General features: G+C 55.5%; 2 protein-coding genes across 5 annotated transcripts in view; one reads left to right on the top strand and one right to left on the bottom strand.

The window, feature by feature from the left end:
* Window positions 1-257: 257 nt before the first annotated feature.
* Window positions 258-8,675, bottom strand: MECR (mitochondrial trans-2-enoyl-CoA reductase). 3 transcript variants are annotated; one of them, XM_065650610.1, is made up of 10 exons: window positions 8,473-8,675; window positions 6,746-6,843; window positions 6,347-6,478; window positions 4,660-4,803; window positions 3,703-3,805; window positions 3,400-3,502; window positions 3,034-3,107; window positions 2,678-2,738; window positions 2,156-2,228; window positions 258-1,406 (listed from the first exon to the last, which is right to left on the bottom strand). In XM_065650610.1, the coding sequence occupies exons 1-10, from the start codon at window positions 8,601-8,603 to the stop codon at window positions 1,243-1,245; spliced, it is 1,083 nt and encodes a 360-aa protein (XP_065506682.1). In that variant the 5' UTR covers window positions 8,604-8,675; the 3' UTR covers window positions 258-1,242. The 3 variants fall into 3 exon arrangements, with proteins under 3 accessions (XP_065506682.1, XP_065506681.1, XP_065506683.1); XM_065650609.1 differs by having other exon boundaries at window positions 2,126-2,228; XM_065650611.1 differs by lacking the exon at window positions 6,347-6,478 and having other exon boundaries at window positions 2,126-2,228.
* A 7,683-nt stretch (window positions 8,676-16,358) lies between these two features.
* The window catches only part of PTPRU (protein tyrosine phosphatase receptor type U), a 55,039-nt gene continuing 46,861 nt past the window's right edge, over window positions 16,359-24,536 (top strand). For both annotated transcript variants that reach the window (XM_065650350.1, XM_065650351.1), the window contains exon 1: window positions 16,359-16,439. In XM_065650350.1, coding sequence (XP_065506422.1) covers window positions 16,367-16,439 — 73 coding nt within the window. In that variant the 5' untranslated portion in view covers window positions 16,359-16,366. The remainder of the gene's footprint in view (window positions 16,440-24,536) is intronic.

Genomic DNA, 24,536 nt, shown 5'->3' on the forward strand with positions numbered 1-24,536 from the left:
CCCCCTCCAACCCCGCGCAATCCCTGCCCCACCGCGCTTCTCCTCACTCCCCAGGACTCAGAAAATGCCCCAAAATGAAGGTGAACTCCTCCTTTTAACACTCAAAAGCTGAGGTTTTTGGAGTGAGACCCCCCCTGAAGAAGCAATTTTGTATATTGGTGTTTTCCATTGCACGTCACCCTCCGGGGAGGTCAACGTGCTGCTTGTGGCTCTTCCTGGCCACCAGCAAAAGGCATCCCACGCCAGACTGAGCACAGAAACGTTTATTGGCAGCATCTTAAAAATATATATGTATATTAGACATGGATTTCCAAGAGGTTCTTGTCACAATCAGTAGTGGCAGCAGCAACAGCAGCAAAACTCGAGTCCAAGTATTGCAAAAAACCTCCCCCTTGTCCCCCCTGTGACCTGCTGTCAGTCCTGTCCCCACCTCGAATGCCACCACCCCCAGCTGTCCCCAAAGGGATGACGGTGTCTTACAGCTGTCACTGGTGTGGTGGCACCTTGGCATTTCTTTTTTTTTTTTTTTGCTATTCGAGCTCATTTTTGAGATGAGGTGACGCCAAGGGCTGGAAAAGCCCTCTGTGCCCTTGTCCTCCAGCCTGCACAGGTGTCCCCCACCCTTGTCCCGCCAGCATTCCATGGACTGGGCGGGGAAAAACTAAAAAAAAAAACCAAACAAACCACCAAACAAATTTTAAAAGTTGTTTTTTCTCTGCAATTCAATGTGGGGAGTGGTCACTTGGCTGCTGAACTTAGAGAGGGGGACATGGAGGTGGCTCAGAAGCTGCAGCCGCGCCGGGGGAAGCCGGGCAGCAACCAGCCCCATGCTGCCCGGCAAAGTCACCCAAAGTCACCCAAAATTCACCTGGAGGGACAGTGCAAATGGCAGAACACTGACAGCTGCTAAGCCAGGCAGAAGGCAGCTGAATAGCCCCAACACCACAGACATGAGGGGGAACTGCTGCTCTTCTGACGCCCTGAGCTGCAAGAGCTGCCGTGCCCGGGTTCCCTGAGATTTCTCTTGCATCCAAACTCGCCCCAGCTAAAGCCAACCTCCCTCCAGTTGCAATTACACACAATGCATCCATACAAACCTGCAGAGCTTTTAAAACTTTGGGTGGGCACACAAAAGTTAAAAAAAAGAAAAATCAATGCATCTGGAGGGTTTTTCCCCCCGAAGCACCTCTGGTCTGCAGACACGGCAGCTCGGCTGCGGGGGAGCAGCCCCGGAGCCGCGGGTCAGAGCAGCAGGATCTGCTTGGAGGACGTGAAGGGTTTCATGGAGTTCTCCAGCGCTGCCTTGTAGTCCTGCAGCGGGACCTGGGTGCAGGCCGGCGCGCTGAGCTGGCCCCTGCGGATGAGCTGGAACAAGGCGTCCATCATGCTGGTCACGCTGTCCCGGTCTGCGAGGGAAGGACGGGGCTCTCACCGCCTGCACCGGGACAGGCCGGTTGTCCCCGGGCAAACACCCGCCTGAAGCCGTACAGGGTCCTGGGGACACGGGGGTGTGATGTGCTCCCGACTCGGGCATGTGGGGTGGGACAAGAGCCCCCGGCATGGTGGCACATCCCGGTCCCTGCCCGAGCCACACCGCCTGCGTTTCAGCTGCCCTGAGGACTATCAGCACTCACAGAATCGCAGAATCATTTTGGTTGGAAAAGCCCCTCAGGATCATTGAATCCAGCCGTTCCCCCACCCCGGCCCTGCCCCATGTCCTGAGAACCTCGTGTCCGTCTGTCCAACCCTCCAGGGACGGTGACTCCAGCACTGCCCTGGGCAGCCTGTTCCAATGCCCCACAGCCCTTTGGGGAAGAAATTGTTCCCCAGATCCAACCTCAACCTCCCCTGGCGCAACTTGAGGCCGTTTCCTCTGCTCCTGGCGCTTGTTCCTGGGGAGCAGAGCCCGACCCCCCCGGCTCCAAGCTCCTTTCAGGCAGGTCAGAGATCAGAAGGTCTCCCCTCAGCTCCTGTTCTCCAGCTGAACCCCCAGCTCCCTCAGCCGCTCCCATCACCCTTGTGCTCCAGCCCCTCACCAGCTCCGTTCCCTGCTCTCAACTCGCTCCAGCACCCCAAGGCCTTTCTTGTTTCGTCATGACGCAAACACCACCAAGGAGGGCCGTACCCATGCCATCCCTCCGCAGCCGGGGCTCACCCTGAGCGTGGTCCTTCCTCCACTGGCTCATCCAGAAGCCGCGGAGCCGCACGTCTCGGAAGATGAACGCGCTCTGTGGAGAGAGGGAGCCACACACCCAGGTGGGACCTGTGTGTCCCCGCAGCGTGACAGCAATGGGAGGTGGCAACGAGGGCCCCTGTGCCTTCGTTAGCGCTCTCATTAGTGAGCTGGGGCACAGCGGGATGCAGAGATGCGGCTCCGAGCTGTGGACTCGGGACAGGTTTGGTGCTTGGTGTCTGTGGGGACATTTCCCTGCTGGGAATTCACAGCAGCCCAAATCCTCCATAAATAAAGTGGAGACAACCGCACTGGGGTGCAAAGCAGTGCATCCCATAATGACCCCATTGGTCAAAAAAAAAAAAAAAAAAAAAAAAGGCTGGAGCCTCTGAATTCGCAGGCAGGGGAGAGCGAAGCTCCCGTGCAGGAGCCGAGGGGACGGGGCATCCGCGGCGGGGCACAGGGGACGTGCCCCGAGGGGAAGCAGAACATTGCAGAACTTACCACAGGCACCATCACGGGCTGCTTTGCCATCCCCCCGTAGGTGACCATGGTGCCTTTGGGCCTGGAAGAGGAAGTGGGTATTTGGTTATCGGTCCTCGCCGTGCAGCTCCGACCTTGTGACCTGTCCCTGTGCCACATCCAAACCCTCCGCCGCACCGATGGGGCTGTTCGCGACCGAAACTCCCCCAGTTACCCCTCAGACTCTGTCTTCTCCACTCATTTCCCCACTCCAAAATTACAATTATGGCCAACATCAGCTAACGAGACCTCCGGCCACCTCTTGCACTCCGGGGAGTTCTGGAGCAGGACACTCCGGTTCCAGCTGCTGTCCCGAGCCACCACCCAGCCAAACTTACTGCAGGTGCCGCAGCATCTCCGTGGTGCTTTTGCCTCCAACGCAGTTCAGGGCGAGCCGGGGCTTCGGGATGCTCTGCAAGAGTTTATTAAGAAGGATCCCAAATTTTAGGGCTCCTTTTGAGGATGAGACCGTGGTTCTTGAGGGAACAACTGCCTTAAACCTCAAAATGGGGGCAGCTAAGAGTTATATGGCTAAAAACCTCTGATCTGGCCCTTGTGGCACCATCAGAAGCCCTCATGGTGTGGGGCTAAATCCTCATCTGGAGAGAGATTTGTCCTTCCCACCATCCCCGCACCTTCCCCCCAGTGCTGAACCGCAGGGACAGCCCTGGATGGCCTCTCCAGTGGGATCAGCATTGATGTACCTTAAATATATCTTTCATCTCTGGCTTTCTCAGCATCTCCTCCGTGACAACGTGGTCTGCACCCAGGGCCATCAGCCTCTCCACCAGCTTTGGGAGATCAGCTCTGGGGAAGGGAAATAAAAAAGGACTTTAGAGCCAGAAAGCAGTGTCACCTTTTCCTTTCTGCTCAGACGTAGCTTGGGGACAAGAGGGCAGAGGCTGGAGGACACCTCAGAGGAGCAAACGGGGTGCAGGGAGGAAATCCCAGGTTGGACGGGCAGGACATCCAGCCCCAAAGACCTTGTCCCCTCCCCGGGGACTCACCTGTCCCTCACCACATTGATGGTCTTGATGCCAGAGGCTTTGGCGATCTGGATCACAGCCTGGCCCACGCCGCTGTTGGCAGCGTTCTGGATGACCGAGTCACCTGGACATAAACAAATCCAGACTTTCATTGCAGAAGTGACCAGCAAATCCACCCGTATTTCTTTCACAGAATGGCTGGGGTTAAAGGGACCTCTGAAGATCATCCAGTCCAACCCCCTGCTCACGCAGGGTCACCGGAGCAGATCGCACAGGTCGGTCCAGGGGGTTTGAATGTCTCAGACAAGGAGACTCCACAGCCGCTCTGGGCAGCCTGGTCCGGGCTCTGGCACCTCCCAGAAAAGAAGTTTCTCCTCATGTTCACATGGACCCTCCTGTGTTTCAGTCTGTGCCTGTTGCCCCTCACCCTGGCGTTGGGCACCACTGAACAGAGTCTGGTCCGTCCTCTGACACCCACCCTGAGATACTGACCCATTGATCAGATCCCTCTCAGCTTCTCTTCTCCAGAACAGCCCCAGCTCTCTCAGTGTCTCCTCATCACAAAGATGCTCCAGACCCCTCAGCATCTTCGTGTCCCTCCCTGGACTCTCTCCAGTCATTCCTTGTCCTTCTTGAACTGGGGAGCCCAGAACCGGACCCAGAACTGCAGGTGGGGCCTCCCCAGGGCACGAGGGCACGTTGCTGGCTCACGGTCAACCCATTGTCCACCAGCACTCCCGGCTCCTTCTCCGCAGCGCTGCTTTCCAGCAAATCAACCCCCAACCTGCGCTGGTGCATGCAGTTATTCCTCCCAGGTGCAGGACCCTACGCTTGCCCTGGTTGAATTTCATCAGGTTCTGTCCTGCCCAGCTCTCCGGCCTGTCCAGATCTCGCCCAATGCCAGCACAGCCTCCCGGGGCACCAACCGCTCCTCCCAGGTAAAAGCCACGAAAAGCCGTAGGAGCTGCAGAGCCGTACCCGGCGCCAGGCTCTCGAAGTCGGCCAGCATGCGGAAGGCCGTGCAGGGGTTGACGCTCAGCGTGGCGGCGCACGGCACCGGGATGTCGCTGGGCACCTTCAGCAGCGTCTCCTGGGGGAACACCCCCCGTGTCCGCCACGTCCCTGGGGTCCCGGCAGCATTGAAGATGGGCAAGGAAAGGAAAAATACATTATGAGACCCCAACTCATGCCGCAGCCTTAAAACCCATCGCGGCAGCACCGCCACAGTGTAAATCCCCGAGAGTGAATTATGAAACGTTTTCCTGCATGGGCACAGACGAAATATGGCGAGAGGCAGGGGATGGATCCCCCGCTGCCCGTTGAGATTTATCACCCAGCAAATCTAATTATTTCTCAGTGGGATAACGGGACTGGGGCTCCCTGGGCGCAGGGAGTGTGTGCAGAGCTAATGGAAATACTCCCCATCCGATGGATGAGCCCATATATTCAAACCCAATTTAGTTAAATTTACTCCCTCTTTATTTATAGCCAATTTACCCTCCTTATATCCATTTCCTTTTTTTTTTTTTAACATTTAAAAATATCACTTTTGGATCTTAACTACATAGCTTTCCTTCTCCCATTACGTGAAAAAGCCTTTTAAGAAGAAATAGGCAAAGAACAAGCTGTTACGCTAAACCAGAACTGACAATTTTTCTGGCCATTGGCATTTTGGAGGAGCACGAGAGACATTTGGTGGAAAATAAATTCCCATGCTTTCCCATCAGAGCACTGTTAAGGAGAAAACTATATAATGAGAGAGAACCATGACCTTGCACAGGTTAAAGGCTTTATCTTGGCTCTTTAAAGAAGCTTTAAGTCGATCTGACAAAATGTGGTTGTTTCCAGAGAAACACAGATCACTGCAATGCTTTAAAATGGCACAGAAGCCCCATAACAGGTTTATGCTAGGAAAAGTAGATTACTTTTAAATTCTAAATAAAATTCTAAATAAAGTTTAGCATAAGCAATGGCATCACTACCACTCCTTCCGCCAGTGCTCTGTTTTTTGCATTTCATGTGTCCCTTTCCATGGGGACCCCCATCCTTCCCCAGAGCCCCCCTGCATCTGCAGAGGCTGAGCAGCATCACTCGCTGTGGCTGGGGCTCAGGTACAGAGCTCACTTCAAAAAAAAACCCCATTAAAAATAAAAAAAACATGGCAGAAAGAATAAAACTTCAACCAAGATACAAACAGGTAAGAAATGAAGATACCCTTGTGCAGCTCCAGTGGTTCTCCTGATGCTTCTTGTCTGACACAATCCAACACATTATATTTATAATTAGACTAATAGGGCACTAAATGGGCTCCAACTGCTGCTTCCCTCGCCCGGAACATTCTCTAATGGAGCTTTTTTTTTTTCATTTTAAGTCACATCTGATTAGCTGTAATTGCTGTAAGTGTGAGGGGCATGTGGCTCTACTCACATCCAGCAAAGACGGTGCTTTGGACAGGGTCAGTTTTGCTCTGGGACACCCAAAATCGCTGCACCAGCAACTGATGCGCCAGTTCGCACAGGGTCATGACCAAGGGTTTGCTCTTTGTGCAGACTTGGGCAGCTCCCGGCAGCCTCGAGCATCCCCAAAATCCCCTGAGCAGACGCTCTGCAGGCGGGGGATGCAGGAGAACCGCACTGGTGGGCAGTGGCTCAGGGGACGCACTCACCGAGGCCGTTAACGGCCGGGATGACCCTGTCCCCGGGTTTCAGAGCTGTCACACGTCGCCCGACCTCCAGCACTTCCCCGACGCCTTCGTTCCCCCCCACGGCCGGCAGCGGCGGCAGGGTGGCGTAGGTCCCTGCGGGGAGCGGGGGGGACACGTGGAACCCATCACAGCCCAGCCCTCCCCACCCACAGCACTCGCACGTCGAACCCCGGGCTCAGTTTTGGGCCCCTCAGGCCAAGGGCTGGGGGAACGGTTGGACTCAATGATCTTGAGGGGCTTTTCCAACCAAAATGATTCTATGATTCTGTCTCCGGAGCCGCCTCCAAACCCCTCAAGACATCCCACCAGGAGCATCTCAAAGACAATTAAGACGCAAAAAAGATGCAGCAGGTGTGTTACCTTGGATCATATTGATGTCGGCAGGATTGATGGGGGCTGCCAACATCTTGACATGGACATCAGAGTCCCCCAGCTCAGCCACCTCGAGGTCCTTTAGTCTGAAAAGGGAGACACAAAGGAAAAATGCATTAATATAGGCTTGGCTGATGCTTCTGCACCTTGGTTTAAGCTGGAAAGAGATGCTCACGTCACATATGCATGTTAGACTTAAAATAAACAGCATTGTATTCTATACCCAATCTATATTGCCGTAGCCTGGTCTCCTCCAGCAAAGAACCCCAACATCCAACTTAGACAAGCCCATCAAGACAGATTTTTGATGGAGGCCACTAAAAGCCAACAAGCCAAGCAAAGTGATGCTCACTAATATTAACAAATTCAGCAGGTTGCATAAAAAAGCTGCTGTTGCAACTGGCCGGGGATTTTCCAGCTCGTTCTGCCCTGCTTTAGTGTGGATATTTTCAGAAATCTGCAGAAAAGAGAAGTTATAAAGCATGAGACGGGCCTTGCACAAGCGATGGGGTGAGGGCAAGAAATCTCAGGAGCCGTCAGGGGTGACAAGCACCATTATGCAATTAAGTGGTCAAAAGGAAAAGCAATCATCCATCCCCAAAAATCCCCAGGGGTTTGGTGTTTGGATGCACCCGCATCGGCACCTCCTGCATTTCTTGGGGTTCAAGCAAGTCCTTGAGGTCTCCTTCCTTTAAAAAAAAAAAAAGGCTTAAAATCTAGAAAATCGTGATTTTCTGCTTGCAAAGTTTTTTAGGTTTTTTGTTATTTTAGAAGGAAAATCCTGCACCAGCCGCTGCTCCCCAAAAACACTTGTAACACCAATCGTCGCGACACTGGCTTTGTCCCATAGTTGGGGAAACCCCATCAACGTGGCGCAACCGAGGACAAAGCCGGGGCGCAGTGATGCCGAGGGCTCGGACCTCCCCATTGTACCCCAAATCAAGCAAGAATGGGCTTCCTGGGAAAAACACGCGGTTTTCATGCAAACGGGAGGAGCAGCAGCAGGTGGGTGGGGGGTGGAGAGGGAAGTCCCCACCCAGCATCGCCTGCAAGACCACAGCATGATGCGGGAAACGGGGGCACCCCCAGGGTACCCCCGTGTGCTCGGGGCCCTCTGAGCACCCCGGCTCTGCTCTGGGGGTCCTGAAGGAGCTGTACCCCCCATCCTGGGGTGGGAAACCCCCAACCCCCTGCAGTACACCCAAAAAGCAGCCTGCCAGCACCCCCAGCTCCATCTCCCCCCAATTCCTGCAACCCCTACAGCAATGTACCCCCGTAGGGCCCCATCCTACCCGCATCCCTGGGCAATGTACCCCCAGCTTTGCCCCCACCCCACTCCTGCACCCCCTAATGCAATGCACCCAAGTAAAAACCCCCCTGCACCCTCTAATGTACCCCCCACCCTATACCTACAGCCCCACAACGCAGCCCCAGCTTTGCCCCCACCCTATTCTTGCAACCCCTTCTGCAATGCATTCCAATAGAGCTTCCCCCTACATGAACCCCACCCTGCACCTGCACCCCCCATCCTATACCTGCACCCCCTACAGCAACGCACCCCTATAAGCCCCCCGAACCTGCGCCCCCCAGCAATGAACTCCCAGCTTCGCCCCCCCGACTCCTGCACCCTCCACCGCAATGCACTCCGGTAGAGCCCCCCCCACCTGCAACCCGCCGAGGCACCCCCAGCCTGCACCCCTTGCGCTCCCCCTTACTGCACGACAGCCGGGGGCTCCCCGTGCCGCTCGTAGAGCAGCCCCCGCGGCGGGGGGCCCGTCCCGGCCGAGCGCGCCCGCACCGGCAGGGTCCGCGCCCCGCGCAGCGCCCGCGCTGCCGCCCGCTGCATCCCGCTTCGGCTCCGCTCGGTTCCGCTCGGCACCACTCGGTTAAGCCCGGCGCGGCCGCCCGTGGCGTCACGACGGTAGCCCCGCCCCCTCCGGGTAGGCCCCGCCCCCTCGCCCGCCTTAAGGCGGCGCGGCCACAGCAGCGATGAGTCGGCGGGGTCTCTGCGGGTCCCCCGGGATTGCCGGGGTCCTGCTTCGGGGGTCCCGAAACATCCTTAGAAATACCAAATGTGCCTGTGCCAGCGTAGCGAGGGCAGCACCAGCTCCTTGCGCAAACCATGCCAGCCCAGAGGCCTCGGTGATGGGCACAGGAGCCTCTAAAGAGCCCCTAACGGCGTCCTTGGATCGTGGTGCACGTGATGGGACATTCTGGGGAGAAAAGCCCCTTTTCTCTGATTTATTCACTGCTGACTTACAGCCACCCCGTAAGGGACGTACGTGTCCGCTATAGGCAGCGAAAGCTGCGTGGCAAACGTTCATCGGATGATTGTTTAAAATACCAGATGCTTGACACAAGTGATGAGAAAAAAATCCTTAGTAGTAATTTAATTCAATGTTTTGTATAATTATCTTGAAGGAAAGGTCTCGTTTATTCTTCCAATTAAAACTGATTACACTGGAGGGAAGAAGTGGAAGTGGTGACGCCTGCCTTACTGATCGACCTGTCACAGCAGAATAAGCACCGGGGTTTAAAAATAGTTTATTTTTTCATGTGGAGATCGGACTTCTCTGACTGGGTGGCGGGACCAGTTCAATAAATCCCGGCTTTCTCATCATAGTCCACTTCTATGTGCAATTAGTGGATTCCTTCGTTAACACCTGTAAATCCAGCTCCTTTCCCTTCCCATTCCACATTCCCACTCTCAAGCACTCGGTATTTTATTCACATAAAATTGCTTTGCCATCAAACAACCCATCGTGGGGTGACAATTAATTCAATATTTACATTTCTAGTGTATTAAATTCAATATGGCATCAAAAAAGAGAGAGAGGGGAGATGATCCCATGGATTTCAAACCCCATTTTCTTGCTCTAACTGGCAGCACCCCCTTCTATTCAGCATAAACCACGGGGGGGCTTGATCTGCTCCCTGCTCTGGCTGCTGCCGGGGATGCCCCGTCTGTGCAGTGAGTTTGAAAGGGCTCAGACCAACCTCGTGCCACTGGTGATGGCACCATGAGGAGCCGCTTTTCCCACCTTGGTAAGATCCTGAGCACATCCGTGCCCTGGGAGCATCTTTACTGCTGGGGATGAACTGTCCTTGGGAGGCTGGCTGCTTCAAATCAGTGTTTTAATCTAATCCCGGCAATAAAACGATAAGGTTTTAGTAGCCTCGAACACGGCAGCTTTCTGAGGTTTTTGCACGGCGGAGGATGCTCGCGATGCCGGCGAGCCTGCGCGCGGGGACACACGGGCACCCAAGCTCCGCACCGCATGGCAAAGGGTTAATAACTAATTACAGCAGCCAAATGAGATGCCTTTCCATACCCTCAGAAACATATGCGTCCGCAAATCAGGGCTGGCAGACAATTTATGATTATTTTGTTAATGTTTCTCCTGTAACAAGCACCATTTCCTGGTGATTAATGACTACTCCAAGTACTGAAATTGCTTTTTTTTTTTTTTTTTTAGGAGAGATGCATGAAAATTCACTTTGTAGTTGAGGTTTTAGGAGTGGGTGGGGAGAGGAGGAAGAGGAGACAGTTCCTCGGCGCCGCGGTGGGTGCTCCGGCCGGGGGAAGGAGCGATGCTCTCCGCTCCCCTCTGCCTCAATACCCTGTTACTGTTAATGAGCTATGATTTATCACAGCCACTGATTAATTTGACTAATTCATACTTATTCATGGCTGGAAAGCAAAAGTGCTGCTGATGAGGTGGGGTTATTCTTGCAGACACGGAGCCTGGGAGGGATGCGGGGATGGGCAGGAACAAGAGCCTGTGGGAGCTGGGTGACACCAGGGTGACATTTGCTGTCATTTTATTCCTAGAACCTCAAGACCTGTTGGGGATGGAGACTTTAGCCCTTGATTTACAAGGACAAGCTGAGCCCAGCGGGTTCAGCTCAACCCAAGGAGCCTTGTGTGCGCTGCGCTGCCCTTAATCAAGTTAACGTGGAATTATTAATTAACTCCTTACAAGACTGACATACTTTTTAATGAAAGAGAATAATAATCTATTGCCTTTATTCAGTGGAGAAATTGAAGTTGTGTCTGCTTCTCTTGGGAATAATTAAGAGAGCTTTGCCTTAAAGAGGGTTTTCTTTGGGGAGATAGAATCACGGAATCATTTTGGTTGGAAGAGACCCTCAAGATCATCAAGTCCAACCATTAACCTCACTTGAGATGCTCGGTGTCACATCTCAGTGGCTTCCCATGGCAGCCAGATGTGGTCCAAGCCCCGCGGGACCTCCCAGAGACCTTGCAGGTGTTTTGGGTAGGGATGCTGGGCTGGGATCCCAGGGCTGGGATGCACCGACAGGACACGGCTTGTAAAATGGTCTGCAAAATAATTCCCTTTTTCAGGCAGAGAAAGGGATGCTCAGAAACCTCCCGTGGGGAAAGATGTGGATGGGCTGCACCGTCCCACCAAGCACAGGGGTTCCGTCCATCCTCTCGTGTCCATCACAGGGTCCTGGGGCTGGACCCGTCCCCACCACCTGGTTTTTATAAAGCTTAGGAACAGCTCAGCTGTTATTTTCCCATTTTGAGCCCTGTTCACCCCAAACCCAGCAGCACTGGCAGAGCTCCATTGCTCTTACGTCCATCACCTTTTTATTAGACATGCCTGAATCTTCGAATAAAAAATACATTGTGCTGAAAGGCCCACTTTACATAATCCTCTGCTTATCCCTGAATCCCTCATTTAACACCTCTGACCATGCTGGACAATCCCATAAACTATCGAATCCTTCGCGTAAAAACCTGAGCCTGATGCTCCTGCCTCAGAGTAGATGTGACTGGATGCCCAAAGTGGCTTTATTTTTTTGAAGGACACGAATGGCTGCTTCTTGCCCCTCTGATTTTTTAATCTCCCTTTAAATTGGTTCATTGTCAGATTAAAAATATGTATAGAGAGAGAAAGAAATGCAACATTCAGCAGCTAACAGATGTCGCTTTTCCCATCACTGCTTTTTCCCATTCTGCGCATATTTGGGTTGTGAATATTTGAACTGGTCCATCTCTGGACTCTCGGTGGTAATTAATGCAGAAATCACCCCGTTTGGGCATTTTTCAGCTCGGGGCAGTGCAGGAGCTGGTCCCTGGGAATGGGTGTGCGGGGCGTGTGATGCTAAATCGCGGTGCGATGCTTTTGGGACCCGCATCACCACGACAGCACCCAAAGGCATCACCCCTGAGTGACCTGGCAGGGAAGATCTCTTGAAATATCTTGAAAAGATGCTCAGGTGAAGAAAGGCATCAAATCAGCATATTTTATCCTTTTTAAGCTGTATTTTAGCTTTTCTTTTTTTCCTCCCCGCTGCTCTAAGTCCCAATATTTTCCCTTTCTGCTCCCATGGGCTGCAGACCCCAAATATTTCCAGCATTGCAGGAAACTCTGAGTGTGAAAGTTCTGATTTGGGAAAAGAACTGATCGATCTCTGGGTTTTGCCCGTTCAAAAGCTGGTTAGTTTTGTTTGTTCCTGTTCAGCGTAAATGCCCGACAAGTTCTTTTTGTTGGAAAGTGCCGAGCGCATCCTTTCTCTGTCGGGGTTTGGAAAAGCACCAAACCGGAGCTGCTGATGCTCAGAGGATGACAAACGAGAGAGGAAAGCTGACCCTTCCCTGTACATAAAACTGAATAAAATAAAACCAAACAAGCTGTAAATGCGAATTAAAAATAAGAGTGAACAAATGCTAGATAGAACATCGTTTGTTCCTTTCCTCTCAGTTGGATTTTATATGATCGAGGAAGGCTGGTTGCACACCTGTCTCCTTGCTCAGGCTCCAGCCTGTCAGCACCGAGCGATGATTATGAGAAATTTGAGCAATATCCAAACCCCAGGTCTGAAAATAAATGGCTTTTGTGATTTTGGATGTGACCAGAGACCCAAAATGCCTTGACTGAGTCACATCCCCCTTTCTCTCCAAAAAAAAAAAAAAAAAACGACCTTGAGGTGATACTGGAGGAGAGGGCATGGAGAGTTTTGGTGTAGATCTACATAGTTTCAATGCCTTTATTTTATTTTATTTTATTGCAAGGTTTAGGGATGGGCACATCCATGCAGCTGGGAGGGCAGCCGCTCTGGGTTAAGCGCTGAGTGGAAAGACAGACAACACATGATGCTCTGGAATATTTTTGGGTTAAAAGTGGTTTGTACAAATCCCTGTGGGGATGTGGCCATGAACCACCTCGCTGGCCCCACAGCATCTCCCACTCAGGCTGCGATGCTGCCATGGGCCTTGGTTTTACCTGCAAATTGGGGGAGATTGCACGCAGCTCATGGGAAATGCTTGAGAAAGCTCCTTCTGAGATGGAGAGAAACGTTCCTGCTGCAACCAGTGGCTGGGGCAAAAAAATGGCAATTTTCTGGCTGCATTTATTCCTCAAACTCAGTTGGGCATCTGTGGGGCTGTGCCACCAAACACTCAAAAAAATGCTGTGGGAGCACTGCCTGGGTGAGGATTTAGCTCGGAGTGTTGGGCACCAGTGCTTGTTCTTCCAAATTCTCTGCGGAAAAACCCCAGCGCCCACCGAGCACAAACCGAGAGGCGGGTTAGCGAGGGGTCGGATCTTAAATAACATCTTCTAACATTTTCCTGGCTATTTCCCCCGGGAACTCTGGTTCATTTGTTGCGTTGAAGAAGAATATGGAGGTTTATTTGGACGAAGACACAGAAGTTATTTCATCCTTTCAGGCTGAGATAACTCATCTAATAGCCCCATTACATCCGGCCACGGCACTGCATCGGGCGTCTGACCGCTCGGGGCTGGACGGACGGGGAGGAGAGCGGCGGGATGAGATAATCTATTTTGTCTGTTAAGGAAGAAAAAAGGGGTTTTGGCATTAGTAAAAGGCAGGTGATTTGAGAAAATAGCAGAGACTTATTAGAGATAAAGAACTGGATGGGGGTGTAATAGCTGGAGATGTAGAAAAAGATAGAGGGGGATGCGGGGGGAAGAGGGTCTGGTATGAAGGGAAAAAGGGAAAAAGAAGCATAAAGTAAAAATTTGAGGGGTGAAATTGCTTAAATTTCAGTGCAAGCTGCTGGGGGTCACGTCCCTGTAGCTCTGCAAGAGCCGTTTGCTGTGCGGAAGGCGCCGGTGAGAGTGATGCCGGAGGGATGCTGGTCCTGCGCCCTGTGGGCTTAATGGGGACAAATAGGCAATTATTGTGCTGGCGGAAAAAGAAAAATAGTATTCTAAAGATAAACTAAAAATTAAAGCATAAAAAAAAAGTACCGTTGACTCCTAAGAACTTCAAAGCGCCCAAGTCCAACTTCTTGCCCTCAACCTGGGGGAACCCAGGAAATGTGTTCAAAGCTGCCGTCACCGAACACCCCAGAGCTGGAAACATTCATACTTTGAATGGGAGGGACAGTTTCAGTCGAGACCATTTGCAATCACGGTGAGGCCTACATCCATCCTCCCATCCCGTGGAGCGCCCACCATCATTTACTCAGCAAAAAGCTCTTCAGCTCCCAGGAAAAATTCAGTATGAAATGAAGTCGCAACGATGCAGCCGGGGCTGGGATTAAAACTGCGGCAGCGACATCTTTTCTTCATCCATGCAAGCGCTGTTGAGGTGCTTGGTCCTCCACCTGCACCCCAAGAACCGGCTCCAAGGGTGGTTTGTCCTCCCAAATTTTCCCTGTAAACATTTATCCAAGGCTGGATAAATAATAAATAATTCGGCCTGACATGGCGAAGCAGCACGGCAGCATCCCGGGGATAAGCTGAACCTGGACAAAGCTTTTTGGCGATGCTGTTGTCCCACTTCCAGCACCGGGACCTTCCCAGAGGGTTCATGGGGCTCAGTGACACCCGGGTACCATCCCCTGCCCCTCCCTCTGGGTGCTGCCTGGTCTCACAGGACAGGGCTGCATCATTGCAGGGTGCTGCTAATGCCGAGGTTTCTCCCTGCATGATTTGGGGAAAAAGTCCTGATATTCCAGCATCATTCACTCCATCCCTCCAAGTTTTCACCTGCCCAAGTGGCTTCCCAACCGGAGTTGCAGCCGGGGCTGGGATCACGCCAGGAAGCTGATGCAAATCTCCCTCCGTTCCTCCTCCCAAGCCTTTGGAAAAACATTTTCCTCCAGAAATAAGGCCGGAGAGGATGTTGGTGAACAAGGCGCCTTTCATCCCTGCTGGCACCGCCGCGGGGACACCCGGGGGCTGCCAGTGCCCTGTGCTGCCTCCTGCGCCTGCGCCCGCGGCCGGGAAAGGCCGGAGATTTTCCTCCTTTTACACCCTTTTGGGTTTTTCTCCTTTCTGTTTGCTCCGAGTTACATCCTGCATCTCCCTCTCTCCATCACTGCCTTCCCACCCCAAGGGACAGTGGCGTCGCTGGGTGTCACCAGGGTCCCCTGTGCCACTGCCACCCCTTGTCCAGGTTTCTATGTCACCATCCTGCGGGACAAAGCACCATGTCCCTGTTGCTGGAGGACATCCAGCAGGACATGGCAGCTGGGGGCTGGAGACCCCCCCAAAAGGGTCCGGGGGCACCCGAGACACTGGGGCACCCCCCAGCCTGCCCCAGGGTGGGTGTCACCCCCGCTTTGCTCAGCTCTGTGGGATGCAGGAGCCCCACGCAGGGTTCCGTGCACCCCTCCCACCTGCAGCTCCCACCCCACCCACCACCAGCACCCGCTCTGCAGCTGTGGACCGCCCAGGATCACTCCGGCTTAGGGGAGACCCCCCAGCCTGGGGACACCCTCTGCACCTGCGGACCCTCCTGCAGCCAGAGATCCCCCGAAGCCTTGCACGCCCTTGCAACCAGAGACTCCTCCCTGCACCCAGGGACCCCCCCTCAACGTCCCTGCAGCCGTGTCGCCCCCCTACAACCGGGGACCCCCCTGCAACCGGGGACCCCGCTGCAGCTGAAGAACCCTCTGCAACCGGGACCCCCCTGCAACCGGGACCCCCCTGCAACTGAAGAACCCTCTAGCAACCGGGACCCCCCTGCAACCGGGACCCCCCTGCAACTGAAGAACCCTCTAGCAACCGGGACCCCCCTGCAACTGAAGAACCCTCTAGCAACCGGGACCCCCCTGCAACCGGGACCCCCCTGCAACCGAAGAACCCTCTGCACCCGGGGACCCCCCTGCAACCGAAGAACCCCCTGCACCCGGGGCCTCCCTCCTGCACCCGCCCCCCCGTCCGCAACCCGCCCCCCGTTCACCCGGCACCAACCCCGCAGCCGCGCCCCACAAGCAGCCGGCGCTCCCGGGCAGCGTCCCCCGCCGCCGGGAAACCCCTCCGGTAGCCGTGCGCCCCCCTGCCCCGGGACTCCCCCCCCCCGCCATCTCGGCGCGGGGGGGCGGGAGCGCGGCTGGGGGCTGCGTGTGCGCGCGGCGGCCGGCAGGGGGCGCCCCCGGCCCGCCCGCGGTCCGTGTCGGAGCCGCCGCCGCCGCCGCTGCCGCCGCTGGTGCCGCCGCCGGTGCCGGCGGGGCCGCGCGGCGCTGACGTCAGGCGCAGCGGAGCCGCCGCTATTTGAGGCGCGGGGCGGGCGCGCGTGCCCCGCTGCGCCGCCGCGCAGGAACCGCGGGCCCGAGCGGCCCCGGCCCCTCCGCCCGCCCCCGCCCTCTGCCCCCCCGGCCGCACCATGCGGGGCGCCCGGGCGCTGCTGCTCGCCCTCGCCCTGCGGGTCTGCGCGCTGGACACCGAGACGCCCGCCGGTACGAACGGAGGGGGGTACCGGGGCGGGGGGGAGTGTGTGCGGGGGGTCCTGTTTGCTTTGCGAGCTCGGGGGGAGCTCCCCGGCACCCCCGCTGGCGGGGCCACCCCCCGTGCGAGCGGCTCCTCCCGTCCCGCCGCCGTGGCTTCCTCCGGCCGTCGAGTTCGGCACACCGGTGCCCGGGGCTCCCCGGAGCCCGCTGGCGGGCACAGGGCTCGGCTGCATCCCGCGTCTGCACGGCCCCAGCTGAGCCCACCCCGAGCCCGGCGGCCTCCGGTACCGGGGCGACCTCCGTCCCTCCTCCGTCCCCCTCTCCCGCTGCACCCCCGGGAAGGAAAACTCCCCCCGGTGGCAGCGGGGGCTCGCTTGCAGGGGGAGCCCTGCGAGGGCTTCGGGGCTCGGGCGGGGAGGACGCACCGGGCACCGAACGCCGCCGTCGGGAGCCCGTTTGGGGCGGGGGTGCAGCCCCGGGCGGGGGCGGCGGGTCCGGGTTCGTCGTGTGTCACTCGGTCCCGGAGGCGGCCGGGGCACTGGGGACCCGTCGGGAGGAACAGGTGGCGGCCGCTCTCCAGCTGCAGCCTCTCGTCGTGTCACGGGGATATAATTAGAGTTTTACCAAAGCACGATCGATTTTTAAAAATTTATTTATTTATTTTTTGTTGTTGTTCCTTTCCCCCTTGAGCAGTTCAGCGTTGAGATTTGCGGCTCTCCCGCCCGCCCGGGGAAGGAGCCTGGCCTGACCCTGCGAGCAGGGGCTGGGGAGAGGGGATGGAGGGGGAGTCGGGAGCAGGGATTGGGTGCTGCAGGGTGGGAGAATTTGGGGCTCCCGAAGTGCTACCAGGGACTGTGAGTGCTTTTTGCAGGGGAAACTGAGGCACGGGAGAGAAGGGAGCTGGTGCCTTGCTCCAAAGGGACCGTGGTGCTGTAACCTCCAGCTTTTGGTTGATGGTTAGTGCATTAAGGTGCATTTTTGCCTGGTTCTTTATTTTTTTTTCCTTTAAAATGAAGCAGCTCACATGCACGCAGTCCTCATGTTGGTGCATTGATTTTTTTTTTTTTTTTTTTTTGGGGGGGTAGCGGCCTCTCTCCAAAAATTATAAATAGTGACACCCATCAACAGTAAGCAAAATAAGTGCGACCTGTGCAGAGGGGGGAGCGATGGATGGATGGGGGAAATACGAAGCAGCCGAGGCTCCTGACGACTCATGTGAGGTGGAGGAGATAGGGAAGGAATGGGTTTATATTTTACTGGGGCAGCTGGAGGGGGTATAGTCATATGCTGGGGTGAGGGCTCAGCTCTGGGGTGCAGCCGACGGGACTGGGCTCAGCTGGAGGCGAGGGGTCTGTTCCCAGCTCCCCGTGTCCATTGTCCTCGCCGTTGGCTGCTTTTTACATAAATCTCTGTTTGTTCCTCCTGATGCGGCTTGACTGGCTGCAGAGACATGTCCCAGCTGTGGGGACATCTCCTGGCTCGTCCCTGCGGGGCTGGGGGCTGCACGGCAGGCAGGGCTGGTGAGAAATATTCAAACTATCTGCGTGTGCTCTGAGGTCACCCAAGACCCCAAAGCCCATCACGCAGAGGACCAGCTGCTCATCTCTGTGGGTATTTGGGAGACCGGTGGTTTTCTTGCCACTCCTTTAAAACAAGGGGTGTAGTGTGATTCCTTCCACAAGTGGGGAAACTGAGGCACGGTGTGACTGGCTGACCTCGCTGAGTGAGCGGCTGAGCTGGGACAGGAGCTGGGTGCTGTGGTTGCATCTTCCCCACCAGCTCAGGATGCTCTTTGCTCCTTCCTGCAGCATGCAAACTTTTGCAGTTCGTTAAGATTTCAGAGTGACTAAGCCATCGGTGCTCGGCGTGTTGAAAAAGCATTTACTGACCCTCCAACCCGAGGGATCCCTTGTGCTCTCGTGGTGTCAGCTGGCTGCGATGGGGACCTGCGAGTTGTCACTGGTGTGTTTTGCCAGCCCCACCTTTCCTCTCTGGGTTCTTTGCAATAAAAACGAGAGCCTTTCCTCTTGCTAGAAGCCTCTGTCTGGGAGCAGGCTGGGCCACGGGGCAGCAGGTTTTGCAGCCTCAGCTCTTTTTGTCCCCTTCTTTTGCTTCGTGCTAGGAAAGGGTGCAGCTCCATTCCTCTGTATCGCACTCATGCACCCCAAAACTTCAGCAATAACTTGCTCTCTGGGTGTACCCCAGCCTGTGTCCCCCTTTCATGCTCTGCGCTGTTTTGGGACACTGGGGACATATGGTGGGGACACGCGCCTGCAGCCGCGGGCGCTGCGTGGCACTCCTGCCGTAATTATGCGGAAACTGTTTGCACTTGGTTTGACTGCGTGAGCAGCAATTAAGCAAATAAAATATTTGAGTTTGGAGCTTCCGCTTAGGTTGGTGCTGCTGGGGAGCCCTGGATTGGAGTTGGTGGCATCTTTGGGGGCACTAGGACTTGTTTAGGGGGCCGGTTGCTGGTTGTCTTGGACTAGCTCCTCGCTGGGGACACCGGGGGTCCTGTCACCCCCCCGGACAGCCCTTGCAGGCTGGCAGGGCGCAGCAGGGGTGACCCGACCCTGTGGCGGTTGTGTTGTCTCAGCCGAGTGAATGGGAAGCCCTGAGCAGACGCTGTCCCCAGGGCTGGGATTGGGGCTGGGGAGCGGAACAAATCTGCCTGGCGTCCCCTGCCCCACCGTTAACCGCAGCGTATTCATCAGTGGGGGTCAGGGGGGGATGCTCGGGATGCCGCGTGTGCGTATCCCGGGGCTGGGAAGGGGGTCAGGAGGGGGAACTGTCCCCAGGGGCCACAGGGACGCGTGCTGCTGGCAGCCCCCTGCACCAGCCCCGGGTGCTGGGGATGGGATCGGTGTTTGATGCTCTCCGGGTGCCCGATCCTGCTCTTCCCGGTGTTTATTTCCCTCCATCTGGCTGCCAATGGGCTCTCCCGTGCCAGGGCAGTTTTTTTCTCCCCACCCTGCCTACATCAAGCACATAAAATGTGCAAGAGCATTGTCAGCTTGTTTCAGGCTTGGATATTTTTTTTTTTTCCCTTCGCCTGTTCTGCTGTGCCAGGGAAGAACCTCTTTCTCTTGCTTGCTGCTATGCGTGTGTTTTTAATGCTCTGGAAGTGCTGTGGCCTTTCCCAGAGCCTCCAGACGCTGCAAATACTCCTCAGGCTCCTGTACTGGGATGCTCTGGAAAATCCCACTCACTGATGTACCCCAGTGTGCCCAGGGCAGAGGTTTTTCTGCTCCCAAGCTCCTGGATCCCTTCTCCATGCAGTGGATCTTCACCATCCGTGGGGATGAAGCAGAATTACAGATGCTCTGATGCTCCTGGTTGGACCTGTCCCTCTGGCTCCATATCTGTGTCTCTGCGGTGGAGGGTGGCAATGCCTGTGTTTTCTCCTCTAGCAAGTCTTGCAGTTGCATTTGTTTCGTTTTTACCCTCTTCTGCTTGCTCCAAAACTCCTGTTTCATGTTTTTCCTCCGGGTGCTTGGACCTGCCTTTGCCTCGGGAACAGGGATCCTGGTGAGTCACCTCCTGGCCCAAATTCCACTTTTTTTTTTTTCCCCTTTGTTATCCAAACTAAGACAAACCGTCCCCATTCCAGCTTCCCTGGGAGCTTTCCCAGAGCGAAGCCCAGCAGGATCGAGGCCCCCGGTGGGGGCAGGGAAACCTCCTGGGAGACAAAGGCAGATGCTTGTTGGTGGCTTTGACCCCTGCCCTGGCTGTGACAACCCCCTTGCTGCCTGTTGTTGGTTTTTCCCCCTGACTGCACCCGGGATGGAGCTTTTCCATCGCACTCAACGCATTGCAAAGGTGCTGAGAGCCCCGAGCACCCCAGTGCACCCCATAAAACTCCTCTCCTGGCTGCAGCCCCCCAGGAATTTGGTGCTTTGCTTTTGGCAGCTGTGCAAGGGTTAAGCAGGAGGAGGCAGAGGCAGGTAAATCCCTGCTGCGTGCTCGGAGCTGGGAGGTAGCACAGGCTCTGGAGAGCCTTATCGACACAGCCCTGCCATCTGCCTGCTTAAACCTCCATAAATAAGCTTTTTAATAATCTATTATTAACATGCACTATAATTGTCTTATTAGACATGTCTGGGAACCTTTAGTTACTGCATGATTAAATGTTGAGATTCCCAAACCTCCTCTTCTCCCTCATGGCAGCTCAGGATTTGTTTTGCAGCTTTCCTTGGATCCTGCTCCAGGCTGGAGACCCCACTCCTTGTACTTGGGGAAACTGGGGCTTGCCTTTCCGGACAAGGATTACCAGCAGTTAGTCCCTCAGAGCTAGTTGCCTCCTTGTTGGCAGCCTTAAAATAAGTCCTGGAGATGGAGCTTTTTCTTTCTGCTGCAGGTGGCCTGGCAGGAGCTGCTGCTGGTTTTCCCTGTGTCGGGATGGATGTGGGTGGGTGATGGGGTGGGTGACAAGGGGGTTCCTGGGGACATGGGACCTGTTCTTCCTCACCAGGAGGAGGAGGAGGAGGGCTGTGGAGCTGGCTGCTGCTGGAGGGACTTTCCTGCGTGTTCCCTGAGCTGGTTCCTTCTCTGGTGCTGGGAGCGGCTGCTCTACGCCCTCTGCCTGGATCAAAATCCAAAGTCCAGCTCGTCTCCAGCTGCTGAAAAGCAAAGGCAGAGCCCCTGCCCGTGTCTTGCATGTGGGGACAGCCCTGTCTCCCTGCCCTGAGCTGCTGCTGGCACTGGGGGGGCTCACACATCAGCTGCTCTTCTGGGCTTTTTATTTTTTTTCTATTAAATCCGAGGTGTTGTTCCTGCTTGCTGGGTGGCCGTCAGCTGCAGCTCCTTCCATGGCTGCTTTTGTGCTCCTCTGGGTCCCACCCGGGGTGTCACAGCCCTGCTTTGCAGCACACAGAGGGACACACAGATGTCTTGGGGTACCCCATGGGTCTCCTACAGACTTAAGGCCCTCAGGCTTTGCACCCCAATTTCTCCCACCCAGAGACTGAATCCCAGCGTGGGTCCCGGCAGCACCGTGATGGGGCTCCGACCACGGGCAGGCTGGGGGGCTGGGAAATCCCCCCATCCCGGGCGGGGGGCAGTGGGGAGCGCAGCGTTGCCCCCTTGCTGCACCCGGGGTGAGGTAAATGTGCTGCAGCCAGAGCAACTCTGAATATTTTTGTTATATGCTATTTTTTTTTTTTGGCTTGCAAAACATTGGCGAATCGCCCAGGTCCCTGCGCCTGCAGCTCTCGACTGTGTGGGGATGCCAGGGGGTCCATCCATCCCTGTTCTGGGGTTGTGTTGGGTGCCGGGCTCTGCCCCAGTGTGGCGCCCACCAGGTGCTGGGGACCCCCTTGGTCTGGGGTCCAGCCCCCGGGGAGCCCTCTATGAACCAGTGAACTGCTTTGATGTCCTGGACCCTGCTGTGTGGATCAGACCTTTCTTGACATTAAGTTAATCAGGATTGTGTGGTTGGGATGCAGCGACTGGTCTGGCTTGAGATGTTCTGAGCTCTCCCAGGACAGGCCAAGGGGACACACCGATGACCTGATGTGTCCTAACGAGGCCGCTGTCCCCACGGCCGTTCTTGGTGCCTGCAGATGACTGTGCGTGCAGACGAGCGGTGGCAGCCCCTGGCGTGCTGCTTCCCGCCGGAGAACTTAAGCCTAATTAGCCCAATTAGCCCAGCCAGGGAGTGACTGCTGCTCCAGTTCAGTGTGTTTCACTCTGTAACTGGATCATCAGCCGCTGGTTGGGGCAGCGGGATGTCACCGGGAGGAGGATGTCACCGGGAGGACGGATGAGGCACTCGCTGCAGCCAGGGCGGGGGACTCAGCTTTGGGGTGCTGCCCGGGGGTCTTCTCTCTGGAAGATCATAGAATCACAGAATCATTTTGTTGGAAGAGACCCTCAAGATCACAGAGTCCAACCGTTCCCCACCTCTGGCCCTGCCCCATGTCCTGAGAACCTCGTGTCCGTCTGTCCAACCCTCCAGGGATGGTGACTCCAGCACTGCCCTGGGCAGCCTGTTCCAATGCCCCACAGCCCTTTGGGGAAGAAATGGTTCCCCAGATCCAATCTAAAATGGATGGAAATTGAAGATGGTGGCATTGGCTTTTCCTCTGATGAGCTGAGGGGGATGCAGCATCGCTCACAGAAGCAAAGGCGGGTGGCAGGATGGATTACGGACAAACTGCACATCCTTGCCGGATGGATTTGGAGGTGTCTGTGGAGCAGCTCTGATTTTGGGGGTGCTCTGCAGGGCTCCTGGGGTGCAGCCCCCTCCCTGTCTCGTTCTGCACGGCCCCGGTGCCTCGTTTTCCCCCAAATCTTGAGCCACGGTGGTGAAACGTTCAACAGCAAGATTTTAAAACCCCGACAGCAAGTCGAGGCAGATCTGCCCAAGGATGGTGTCTCCTCGACGCCCTTTCCCTGCGGCTGGCAGCTCCCCTGTGGGGACAAGGACCTGCCACAGGGCAGGGCTGCCCCCCACACCCTCGTGTGCCAGGTCCCAGGTCACGCAGTGTCCCTAACCCTGTGACAACGCTCTGTGTGATCAGCAGAATCAATGCTCTTCACATAATCGCTAGGTGCTGCGATTTGGCTAATTGAATTAGTGGAAGTGGGCGATCCATGGTCACCCCCCACCACCTCGAGGTCCCTGCCGCGATGTCCAGTTCTGTGGTTTTGGTGGCAATGGGGCGCCCACCTCAGAACCCAATGGAGGTGGGTGCTGGAGCTTTCCGGTGTCTTTTTGGGGAAGAAGCAGCTTGGGGTGATTTCTGCAGCCCCTGGTGCCAGGGCAGGCTCTGCCTCTCCCCGTGGGGATGGGGATGCACTGGAGGGTTGGCTGATGCCCAGCTGAGTCTCTTCCCAATGACTTTCCCATTTCTGCTTATTTTTTACTGTAGTTTCATCTGTCTGTTAAGTGATAATGTCCAATTGATTTTTTCTTTTTTTTTTTCTCCCCACAGCCAGCAGTCAACCTGCTTTCGTTTGATTATAACGATATCAAACCAAAGCAGTGCATCTCTGCATGAGGCTATTTCTTTTTTTTATTAGTTGAACTTTTAATTTAGTAAATCACCTGGGGACCTGCTGCTCACTGTGCTCAGCTGAACAGCATCTCTGAGTGCAAGGGGCTGTCTCCTGCCCTTTTTTTCCTGTGGAATGGCTGAGCTGTCCTACCTAGGCTGGGTTTGGTGGCTGCAGCTGGTCTGGGATGGGAGCTGAGACCAGGATGGGTGCAGGGAGGGGGTGAACGATACTGGGCATGGGGTTGCAAGGAGCTCGCATGGGGTTGCAAGTTGCCGAATGCACTTTCAGCACCGCTGCAGGGACTTGTCTGCCTGGTTAAAAGAGGTTTGAACCTCTGGGAGCACTGGGTGGCACCGAGATGCTGATGGAGACCCCCAGGAGAGTTTGCTGGAGCTGCTGGTTTCTACCTCGGATGGATGGATGGATGGATGGATGGATGGATGGATGGATGCCTGAGCCAGCAGCGACCCTGGGTGGCTGAGCCCAACTTGGGACTGGTGAGAACACCCCTGCCAATGTTTGTTTTTTTGGGTCTCGCTCAGCTGTATCCAACCATCCCAGCTCAGTCCAGCATGCTCCTCAAAGCCGTGACACGGACCCCTTGGGCACGTGGTTCCTTTTTATTCCCCCACGGTGGCTTCTGCTGGTGCTTTTAACCTCCCAGCCGATCCTGTTCCTCCATGTTTAACATCAGAGGGTTTGCTGAGCGCGGCCTCCCTGCGCTGGCAGGTGATGGATGTGCCCACGTCAGCCGCATCGCCACCTCTGAACCTCGGTGTCGATCTTCCCACGTTGCTTTTCCTGGTGAAACGGGAGAAGGAGGAGATTGACCTGGATTTTGCATTGCACTGAGACGTTCTCCTGCTCTGCCCTGACCTTCCTCCCTGCTCCTCTTCCTGCCACTTTTATTTTTCCCGAGGGCTGGGAAGGGGATGCTGGGCACAGTGGGGACCATGCAGCCCCATCACCAGCTCAGAAATGAGCTTTCTCCCCTGCTTTTTAAAATTTTGTTTTAATAGTTTTTCCCCTTTTTTATCCCCCCCTTTTTCTGCCTCCCCCCTGCCAGCCAGGTGGCTCCATAGCCCAGGAGCTATAATTGCACAGTGA

Source organism: Caloenas nicobarica, chromosome 23 (assembly GCF_036013445.1).
Source record: "Caloenas nicobarica isolate bCalNic1 chromosome 23, bCalNic1.hap1, whole genome shotgun sequence".
NCBI lineage: Eukaryota > Metazoa > Chordata > Aves > Columbiformes > Columbidae > Caloenas > Caloenas nicobarica.